At 38.2% G+C, this 12,083-nt stretch overlaps 1 protein-coding gene across 1 annotated transcript in view; it reads left to right on the top strand.

Annotated features, from left to right (window-relative positions):
* The window catches only part of fam184ab (family with sequence similarity 184 member Ab), a 47,963-nt gene extending 37,195 nt beyond the window's left edge, over nucleotides 1-10,768 (top strand). The window contains exons 17-20 of the mRNA XM_076168046.1: nucleotides 141-258; nucleotides 3,335-3,439; nucleotides 5,089-5,342; nucleotides 9,955-10,768. Of these exons, the coding sequence (XP_076024161.1) occupies nucleotides 141-258; nucleotides 3,335-3,439; nucleotides 5,089-5,342; nucleotides 9,955-10,036 (559 nt within the window). The 3' untranslated portion in view covers nucleotides 10,037-10,768. The remainder of the gene's footprint in view (nucleotides 1-140; nucleotides 259-3,334; nucleotides 3,440-5,088; nucleotides 5,343-9,954) is intronic.
* The last annotated feature ends 1,315 nt before the right edge of the window (nucleotides 10,769-12,083 follow it).

Below are 12,083 nucleotides of genomic sequence, written 5' to 3'. Positions count from 1 at the left end.
AAAGAACCTGGTGACTGGTCAGTCTTACATGTTTACTAGATACAGCTAGCAAATGGACACAAAACATACAAAATTTGGATTTCAGAACACTAATGGTTTGGTATGTGCTGTTTGTCATCTGTTTGTTTGTCATTGTACAGGCTGGAAGGAACAGAAGAGAAGTTCAGGAACAGGGAGAGTCGTCCTGAGGACCTTCAGGTCATCGCTGAGCTGAAGGACATGGTCACTGAGAGAGAGGCTCTGGTGAAGAAGCTGGTGGTGAGGATCAGGGTTAGGTTCATTCTAGAGGTGATCAGGACTGTAGCAGTCTTTAGTAGTAGTAGTAGTCTCTTCATCAGAGCCCTGATGCTTCATGTGTAGGTTTAGTTCTTCAAAGGCAAGAATGTTGTGTTGTAAAAAAAAAGCTCCTAAGAAGTCTTTTTTCACTTTTTATACATTTGTTACACTGAAAAAAAGTAAATGAAATGAAGTTGTAAATTGTGTAAAAATGCTACTGTTAAAAACATAAACTATAAAATACAGTAGAATCGTGTAATGACAGTAATATCAATTTATATGTTTCAATTCTCTGTTCATGTATTGGGAACACCAGATTCATTCATCATCGAACTACGGCTAGATGACTCACTCAGACCAAGCCTACCTATTCTGTGTGTGTGTGTGTGTGTGTGTGTGTGTGTGTGTGTGTGTGTGTGTGTGTGTGTGTGTGTGTGTGTGTGTGTGTATACGTATATATAAACATCGAACAAAACGTTCGGAAATTTGAGTTTGGTAGATTATTTCTCTGTTGTAACAATGCTTCTTGGCAATATATTTTATACCGTTGGAAAGCCTGTTTAGTCCCCTTTTAAATGGTACATGCATTTGTGGGATGAGCAGCACAGCTGAGTATGTTTCTGAGTATGTTTCTTCCTTGTCCTTGTTCCTTGTTACTGATAGACTTCAATCATCCAATCCACCAAACAACACCAAACAAGAGTCAATAGCAACAGCAGAATAAGCTGTTTGGCATTGGCAGAGAAGATTTGGCAAATTTTTCATGAGCGCAACCCACATACTCAGCTGTGCTGCTCATCCCACAAATGCATGTTCCTTACAAATGGGGTACCATTTAAAAGGGGACTAAACAGGCTTTCCAACGGTATAAAATGTATTGCCAAGAAGCATTGTTACAACAGAGAAATAATCTACCAAACACAAATTTCCGAACTTTTTGTTCGATGTTTATATACTGAATATTCATTTTTTATTATTTATTTTTTTGTACGATAATGTCTTTATTTTGATTGGTCAAAGTTTATTTGGCAGTGTATGAATGCATCCAGTCAAGTATCCTTGCTGAAGGACATGAACACTTGGATGACTTTCTTTAGGGCCATAAATGACTCATGCTAAATGCCTGCCTGGGGTTCAGCCAAGATTTTCCAGAATTACTTGGGCAAATTCCAAATGAAAAATAAACTTTATTGCAGGGGTCTCCAACCCTTTTTTCCTCTGAGAGCTAATTTGACAAAATAAAAGTGTCCGAGAGCTTCCCGTGTTTTACATCATTAGTAGCATTTGTCAACATGGCTGATTCTCCACCCAAACCAACTGAATAAGCGTCTTTTGTGTGAACATTGACAACATTTCTAAAACATCCTAAATTCAGCAACATGAGCATGTTTTTTTCCGTATGTATTTTTATATTTTTCCATGTGTCAAGCTCACACTAATAAATTCACATCATATTAAGCTCATAGAAAACAAAACAATGTTCTTACTTATTTTACTATTTTACTAATACCCCACTTTTTATATTTCACATTTTATGTCCGTCCACATATCACTGTCACAATTTTCATTCACATTTATTGTAATTTTGGTAAATCCATGTAGTTGCCATATCATCTGTAATTCACATGCATTCAGTCTTTCCTGACGTTAGTGAGATGAGAGAGAGTGTCTGCTGGAGTGTATCCTCTTCGGTTTACTCTTATGGAGCTCCTTTACCTTTTCTCTTCGTAGCCTGCTAGCAGCCGGATAGTCCCAAGAGAAGTTGATATGTGCTCGACAGAACAAATGAGACACACACACTCACACTTTAATTCCTCATGAAAATAGTATATTTTGTGCCTTTATTGGGGCTCTGTCAAATCTGGTGTGCGCTGGCTCGCGTGCTAACATTGCCTCATGTTTTGGTGTCACCAACGTAAACAGGTGACCAGATTCCTTTTTGTCCTGAGTGTACCTGAGATGTTTCACCAATCACCCTGATATCACACGTCACTCACAATAGTATACAATTTGCATCTCTATGTCAAAGGGGACCTAGAACATACAGCCCGGCACCAGGTTACATTCCCCCAAGTCTGGTCAGGCTCTCAAATGGTGAAGCGTTAACAGCCCATTGATACTTGGATTGAGAATCAGATAACTCTCCCCCACATCTGGTCATAGACAGGTTTTGCTACACCCCCAACAGTGATTCTATCAGCGCCTTTTATCCATTGAAACAAAACCACTGCCAGAGCTAAAACATTAGTTGTGAATTTCAACCTTATGCTGACCCTATAATTCTAATTGTATTTATTATTGACATATATATTTTCACATTTCAGCCTTAACAATTTAACAGCTTTGATACTTCTCCTCATAAGTTTAAGAACTCAACCACACTGATAAGAACACTGAACGGCACCAGAATCCTTTGAATATCATATGTGTCCTCTCTTTATATCCATGTCCTTAGTGGGCACACTCATGCTACAATTACGCAACACTTCAACTGCTGTTGATTTCCCTGCATTTTGACAGCTTCATGGCATTTTGCCTTTAATGGCAGTAAGGATAGATCTTCAGTAGTATTGAATTGGTCAATATAGGGTCACCTTGTGCTTGCAGTTCCTTTAGTCAATTCAGTGCTTTTCAGCTACTTCACATTCCAGGTCTTGATGATGGATTTTTCATTCAGATCTGATGTTTTGTCAGTTACCTGTAGCAGTGTGAGCATGACGCTAAACTACAAGGCCAGATATGTAAACAACAACTAAACACATCAGACACACATGCTCATGAACTACAAACAGTCCAATAATGAAGATGGAAATTTTGTGTTAAACTGCGGGGGCTATATTGTGTTCCCTCCGATTTAGCTTCTATAGCCCATCTAACAAATGGATTAACTTCCTCTACTCTCTACTGACCCCCATCATGTTGTAGTTGTCCTCCATATTTATTTTAACTGGGATGCAGACAGTGACAGTATGAGTAGGCATACATATATGACTTTAGTCAACATTGTAGCTTTAGACATTTGTGCTTGTGCCCTGTCTAATATAATTTTCTTTTCCAGGATGATAAGAAGTTCTACCAGTTGGAGCTTGTCAACCGGGAGACCAACTTTAATAAGGTGTTCAATGCCAGTCCCAATGTAGGAGTCATCAACCCCCTCATCAAGGTAGGCTGCTGTTCTCTTTATGCAGACAGGAACACACACAGGAGCCTGTCAGGACACAATGATTCATCTCATCCCGTATATCATGTATGCCACTGAATACTGCCAATCAATATCCATTTAGGTTTGAAATGATGCTATAGAATTCTATAAACCATAAGTACAGTCATTTAAATATGAGATGTACAGCCTCTACCAGCCTCTACATCAGGTACTGTCAGGCTGGACATTTTATCTTATAAAGCGAAATGTACATCACAAATGTTTCTGAAAATGCTCAAATTCTGTGGAAAAGGAGTTCAAATGTCTAGTGAAAGGTAGTGAAATGCTGGTGTCAATAAAATGGTCACAAAGGTTACAAAGGAAGGTGACAGCAAACAAACCCCAGCGACAAATGTGTTGTTAAAGGCGGATGCCACCACATTTTTGCATCAAATTCAGTATCATGACAGCAAACAGATGGCGCCCTGATAGACATAACTGCTATCCACCATCTCACGCCTTTGTTCTGTTATGTGTGTTATGTTACGAGGAAGTAACCATTGCAATGTCACGGGGGTCAGAACCCAAAATTCTGGATATCAGCCAAACTGCCTTAATACCATTGGTTTGACAGGCTGCTCCCCATGAACAATGAGATTTGAAAACAGTGGTACTGGGCTGAGATGCTGGATCATATTGACCATGATTATACTATGTTAAATGCAATTGTGACAATGTCATGGCACTAGCAATGGGAGTAACAGCATACATTTAAAGGTTTAATGTAATCAGGATGTGTATCTTGTTACAGTACTTAGTTTTGAACTAAGAGTGTGACTTAGAAAGCACCAATTGCCAAGAATCAGATAGTTTGGCAAAAAAGTTGAGTTGAAAACAAGATGACAAACACATACTCTACATGTCATGTATATACATATAGTAACTTGATGATTTATGTTAAATAGCCTGTAGGCTTATTGAGGAGTTTCCCATCATTAAACAGGACATAGCAGGTGTTTATAATCTTTACTTTAAAAGTTTACAATCCAGGAATATTATTTGAGGATGAATTCAATCTCACAGAGCAGCTGGATAACATAATGTTGCATCAACACCCATTTCACTGTGTGTAATTTGAGTGGTTGCTGTGTTACATAGATTTCTTACATATTTGTGTGCTCGATGTGTATTAAGTACGTTTGTATTTTAATTGTTTATCCTGAGCTTGTGTGTGTGTGTGCGTGTGTGCGCGTGTGCGCGCGCGCGTGTCTGTGTCTGTGTCTGTGTATACGAATTCGTTCACTTTCTTTGTTCCTCCCGACTGTCTTTCTTTCTTCCAGCTTTCCTTTGCTTTCCAAGCCATTTGTTAATGTGAGATGTTTCCTTCCATCCCGTTGAGCAGCTGCTGCTTCACAGGGCCACGCTGAGTGATGATGTCAGACTCATCCTCAGACTCAGTCATTCACTGTGCTCAGACTCATCCTCAGTCAGAAACAAAAAGTCAAAAACTCTTCCTGTCTCTCACCAAATGAACTTCAGTTGATCTCCCTGTATTTCATTCACCCTTTTTCTTTTCTCTCCATTGGTTTTTCTCCTTTAATAAGTTTTATTTCACTTCCTTTTGATAAGTTTTTTTCACGCCGTGCCCCTTCCCTTCTTTTTCTGTGTAGCAAAAGAGAAAGAATGAGAAAACAGCAGCAAGCAGATTGAGCAGCTCTCCCAATGTCAGGGCTCTGGAGGCAGCAGGCGTGGGCACTGGCGTGGTGGTGACAGGAAGTGGGCAGCCCCCACAGCCGCCCCCGCCTCCTCCCCAGCCCGGCCGCCTAGAGCCCATTCCAAACTCCCCCCTCCACCACCTCGAGCTCAACTCGAACAAACCTCTTCCCCCGCCGACCCCTCCCACCGAACCCAAGAAATTCATGAGGTGAGACCTTTTCGGGCAGCAACTGGTTAGTCCACATACAGACCTCTGATTGGGACATCTGACAGTTCAAATGGAGTCACAACTTACATCTGAGGTGTATGTTTACAAACTAATACTCATGCCTCTGCCAAGCTCGACGAAAGTTCTCATAGAATATTTGATTGATGGAGCACTTCTGCAATCAGAGTCAAGAGAGTCACCGTGCTGCCCTAAAGTGACACAACAAATATCACAGAACTTAGCTGCTTTATTTGTCAAAATAGTTTTTAATATATTATTATTGAATATTAGTTTGTCAGTTAGTTAGTCAGTGAGCTAGTATGTTAGTTTATGGTGAGATAAATATGCCTGATTGTCTTTTTTGAGATTGTTTTGAGGACACTGACAGAAACATGGAAAAACGCCTTATCTTCCAATCCCAATCGATAAGAAACATTCCTGCATCCAACTCTGGATTCTGATTAGCACCATATCTTTATAATATATTTGATATAATTATATTATAACAATATTATAATTATTATTATTTAATATATATACTATACTTTACATTTTGTGCTCTATGGAAAAAAAAGGAAAATATCTGGTGACTCTGGCGCCTCCTGCTGCCGGGATATGATCCACCGCAGGATGCTTCCCTGGGCCATGTAACCAATCAACATTATCGAATAATCACAAATCACCACATCAACTGGCAGGCAAAAGCATAACCTCCTGGATCAAGGTCATTAGGCTGAAAGCCTCCATATCCACTACGTGCAGCCCAACACCGCCACAGAAAGAACATACTCAGAGGGATTATAACGTTACATTTCTACCCTGAAATCATTGATACCACAAACTGCAAAAGCGTGAAACAAAAGCCTCCACATGTTCTGTTAGGGTTTCATCAAGTAGATGCTCATTCAGGTTAGGGTTGAAGACTACAGCTCTAGTCACACCACAGGTCTGGCCAATCAGCTCCTTTATGGAATGAAACATCAATGACCAAACCATCAACACAAGAGTCCCATATGAGTTTCAAAGAATGGCTTTGGAATGCAAAAGTTGCATGTTTTTCTGTGACTGTTTGTGTTTCTCTGTGTTTTCATGAATTTTGTATTGAAGTCCTTTCTTTATGATCAGAAAGTTTTACAACTTGCTTATCATATTGGTTGACCTTTTCGTCATGTGGGTCATTTTGTGGGTCATTTTGTGATGAGTTTACATTTCTTCACACTCACCTTCAATCTGTACTTTAGCATGATGCACACACACTTTACTCCTCAAGACCAGATGGGATTGACTCTATCTGTAATGATCATTGTGTCCCCTGAATAAATGCTCCGTATTTCTTGATAATGGCTGTGATTGCGCAGTGTGGGATGTGTTGTCTTGCTTGTGCATGTTTGAGCATGTTTGTCTCCTGTCATCCTTCCACATGCATGTCTGTTGTTAACATACAGACTTTGGAGATGTGTTGGCTGCTTTACAAAAGCACAGTATCCTCAGGACTTAGACATTAATGGGCTTGACCCTTAGATATTGTACATACACACCATGTTTACATGAATGTTTTTTAAAACTTTGATTCTACTCCTATTAAGGCAATGAACAGAATTAAATTGGGATAAATTAATATATGCTTCCTGTGAGATACAGGCCTAAATGATGGGATTTACATGTAAATGGTCTGATTAAGCCGCATCACTATGCATTAACTCAACTGCTGTACTGAGTAAGCATCACTTCATGTGCGTTGGCCGAGCCATATAGTGATCCAAATTACATCCATAATATAATATATTTTCCTTGATTGCAGTACAGACAAAAAAAAATGTATGGTGATAATTAATAGTTTAATTTTAATGAATTTTCCACCGATAATCATCATCTCAACAGAATTAATTGTGTGCTGCAGTCATTCAAAGTCAAATGTCTTGAGTTTCCCAGTTGAAAATTCCAACTTTACCTGGCAGTGTTCCATGACTCACAAATGTAAATAAACATATCTGAGTGCACAGCATATCACAAGGAAACAGTGGAGGGAAAGCAGCTTTGTACATAGTAATAGGATAATATAACTGAAAACATGACACATTTTTAATAAAGGGCTCAGTGAAATGTTCGATTTATAGTATATTTCAATTATCAATTCACATAGGCGGTTGAGATTCCTTCTTTTTTTTATTCAGTCATACAGGAGAGATGCATCACAAGTCTACATAATAATAATAACAAAAATGCTATGGATATAGTACATTTTCTTCCACAGATTCTGATCAATCACAGAACTCAGCTGTCAAATATTTTTCGTTGCACATATGAGGCGTTTAAGTCCTCTTCGGAATGTAGTACATGCCACATAGTAAAGTAATTCATTTGACTTAATTGTGTTGGAGTGCCTCTGTATAAACAGGTGCAGAAGGTCATAATACTGCTTTTGTTCTTTTATGTAACGAAAAACACATAATTGCTCAATTGCTGTTGTGACTCACTGCAACATCATTCATATACAGGACAGAATAGAAGAGAGTCGCAGTTTATAATGTGATCTGTGACAGTTACAGTGGCAGATGTCTGATCTTCCCATCAGCTCATTTCATCTCCTTTCTTTCTTCTGATGGTATATAAGACATGTGCATATCATGTGAAAAAACACATTTTCAAACTTTGTCAACTATATATAACTATATATATATAAATTAATATTGCGTCCATGTCCCCTATCATACTGCATTTCAACACGTTTTATTTTTTCATGCTTTCTAATCAGCTTGTACTTAGTCACTCATCATCATGATATTTCTAGAGAGCACTGCTGTCACAGCCCAAGAGGTGGAGCTGAAGGACAGTGTGTAAACATTAAATATGGAAATTGGCAGTGACATAAATACTAATGTATAGACATGTTTGTATGTCAAAATGTTTGTCTTTGGCACAAGTCATTCTCCAGCGATTTTTTAAAATGAACTTGCTCACTGACATTGTTTATTGGAAAGTTTGAGCATTTTTCCCTTACTGGGTCCATTTGCCTTTATATAGACCCTGTCTGAATCCCATATTAAACAGTGCAAAGATAGAAGTTTACCTGTGAAGTCCAAAATAGGTGTTTGTTATACTAATCCCTTGTAAAATCTATTTTCTGGGGCTACTATTTGTCCAATGTGTGTGCTTGTATGTACTGCCTATGTCCACTGCACTCTCTAGCTACTACACAGACACTGCAGACACACTGAAGGTACTGTAGTTTTGCAATCCATGGAGAAATACAGCTTTGTAAGGATAAAATGTCATAGTAACACATGTTTTGAGGCAACATATTTATTGAATTAAATTCCATGTAACTTCATGTAGACTAGCTTTTATACAGTATACTGTTCCATGTGCACCATGGATCATGTTCTGCGCTCCATTCGACAGACTACGAATCAATGGTAGATCGGGTAAGTGAATGCCAAATGTCACCAAAAAATGCTCCAAAACAATGTCAGTGTTGCATGACATTTCCTGGAAATTCATGAAATTTTATATATCACTTTAAATACTCTATTGTGGCTCACAAGCACCTGACACTGACATTGCTGCCTCATTGTGGGTAAATGGTTCTTTTACCTCCAGTCAGGTTGATGTTTGCTGACTTGTTTTTCCTTCCAGGTTTTACTCAAATAAATAGATTTGTCTTAATAAATTGGAAGGACAAACTCTTAGCTCCTTGCATCTTTCGGTGTCGGGTGTGTGTTTGGAGGGCATGAGGCTACCAGCAGCTTAGACAATCTCTGATATCAAGTGGAACTGATATGAAAGAGAGGTTTTACAATTACCACACGAAGCACACCAAAGTCATCAGTGTCTGAAATGTAGCCAAGCCTATTGACACAATAACAACAGAGACAAGTTTAAAATTCACTCTTAAAGACCCATAAATATTAATATTATGAAGTCAAAAACACCTACTTTCTCTCATAATGGCAGCTGATTTCCACCAGATTTCACTTGTAGTTTCATGTTGGTGAAATTCCCAGTCTGCTTCCACAACATGTTCCTAGTTACAGTAACTTATACTTGCAGAAATATCAGTTGTGAGGCCGTTGCTGACACTGAAAAAAAGCCACTACAAAGATCAGCGTTTTTAGTAGTACATTTATTGATGTGCATTTACAGATATGGGAAATCTAAGTCAACTTCACTAACACAGCATTAATCCTAAAATCAGCCAGGACAGTAATTGAGCCCCACACACAGTGAGGGGGAAAACAAACAGATCACAAAAACATATTCTGCAATCTAATAACGTACAATAAAGCAAATCTTCACATTTTGACTTCATCTAAGTTAATGCTAAGCAATGGTGATAAAGTGATGACAATGACTCTGATTGTGCATATCAATGAATGGAAACCAGTGGCTGTCCTGAAAGGTGGACAAATATATAGAATACATAAAAGGAAACAATGTTGAGCAATAAATTGTTAAGTATGCATGGTTTGTAGCATAGAGTTCAAAACTCAGCGGTACTGACAGAAGACAAGGTAAAAAAAAAAAGTGTCCAGTCCTATTCTGTTAAATGTAGCCTTGTTTGTTCTCTAACTCATTCTTTTCTCATTCTTTTGGTGGTGATTTTGACCTGAAGCCCTCCTGAAACAAAGGACTCCACCATCGACTCCACAGACGCCCAGCGCCAGGAGTGGTTTGCCCAGTACTTTTCATTTTGATCAACCACAAACCTGCAAACACAAGGATTCAGCATGTCAAATAAACTAACAACACAAAAAATGACACCCAATGAAGGTTTAATCTATTTGATATAATTATTGTCATTGGTTTGGGGATCAATCCACTTTAGACAAACTAAAAACTGTAACTGAAGGTTTGAAAGGTAATTCTATCTGTCAGTGAAATGCACCCTAGTAGATTTTGATGTCATTAACTTTGACTTTTGTAAAATGTAAAATGATGAGCCACTTCTCCGAACTCGGTCTAGGCCACCACATATCATCACTCTAACTTGATTTGATTGTTTTATGATTATCTTTGATTGTTTCACTGTGGACAGGTTTCTCTCTTTGTACAGTGACAATGATCATTAGTATGATGGATGTTTACTTGTTTCTTTACTTCATTACTTATGTTGCAGTTTCTTGAAACTAGAAAAAAATGAGTGGTGTATCATCATGCTGCTAATTACCATTGTTTGAATACAATAAGAATTATATAAACATATATAAAGAAATCTATGCTAGGTTATTGTGCTTTCTCTGTATGTGGGCCCACTGCATAAAGCGTCTTAGAATGAGCTCTGATCTAAGACCAGTACGGTAATATTTCTATAGACCTGATCCAAGATCAGTCATGTGTTTCTGATATGCTTCATGAATAGTGGCTCTGGTTTTAGGATGGAACCATCATGGCGAAGTTTGTTATAGCTGCATAAACATTTCTGCAGATTTTAGTAGGATATTAAAACTGTTTGTATGGTTGTCTGTCTCAACACAGATATAATGATGTCTCACCAATTTTAAAAACAAAAATAGCATATTTTATATTTATAATATAATGTGTATGCTTAATAAATAATTATTGTGACATTTACTTGTGTCTAGTTGTCTTTTATTTGAAGAATAAATGTTGACCGATGTTTTGAAGTTGCAACAATATGGAGGTTAATATCTGTTTGTTCTGATGTGTAAGGTAGGAGTTCTGTATTCAGGGGTAGATTTGTTAACTTTAAGCACCAGCATTTGCATAGATAGCTAATAGCATTCAATGGCTACAAGAAAATATAAATGTCATGGCGAGGGCCGTCGCTCTCAAGAGCTGGTTGTTTTTCACTCAAAGCTGGGGGGGGGGCAACTGCTCTCTCTTCTACTGGCGGCTAGGTAAAGGCAGGCTCCCTAAAATACGTATACTTTCCAAGAGGATGATGAGCTTGTTTGGGTGTTATACTTCTGTATTTGCACTGATTGTTGGGGTACCACCCCCCAAAGGATAATTTAATTGATTGAATTGTCTTAAGTGAATAGGGTTCTATTATTTTCCTCCCACATTAATCTCACATCATAGGCAGTGAACACTCTGTCACATTGACCTTATGCACTCTGCTTTAAAGAAATGCACACAGAAAAACCATTACTCATAAATGCAGGTTTACTACTAAATAAAAATAAACGTGATTGTGAAATTATCAACAGGTCTGAATTTCCCATTAAGTGACACCAACTCTTACGTCACTTCCATAGATTATTTAGGAAATAGATCCCAAAACCTGAATTGCTGAAGCGATGTCCTTATCTGACCCAAGTCACAGCACAGCTGGTGGCTGACCCAGCGAGAGCGTTGGGGGTGGAACCGGAGGAAAGGCTTGTCAGTAGATTTTTCCCACCACTAAATTGGTGTTGATCAGGCTGCAGATGGAACTAACTTCTTTGAGTTTACTATCACCTGAGTTAAAATTACAGTGCGTAGCTTGGCAAAAAGTACAATTATGAGTAAATAAAAGAGTAAACTGTGAGCAAAATAGTAGAATAAAAAATGTAGAAAGAAAAAGACCAAAATTCTGTGCGACAAGAAGAGAGTTTTTGGCAACAAAACCATAGCTCTGTCTTTAGTCCTTTGTCTTGTCACCCCTCAATTCATGCTGGTTAGATATCCTGCTGATCAGATCTTGCATATCAATTCACCATGATCCGTTGAAATGTTAAAACACAATCAAATGGACATAGCATGGATACAATTCCATACATCAGACATGTCAAAATAAAA

This window comes from Genypterus blacodes, unplaced genomic scaffold (assembly GCF_046128005.1).
Source record: "Genypterus blacodes isolate CSIRO-AG114 ecotype Tasmania unplaced genomic scaffold, CSIRO-AGI_Gbla_v1 ptg000185l_1, whole genome shotgun sequence".
Lineage (NCBI taxonomy): Eukaryota > Metazoa > Chordata > Actinopteri > Ophidiiformes > Ophidiidae > Genypterus > Genypterus blacodes.
This window is presented reverse-complemented; position numbering and strand designations above follow the sequence as displayed.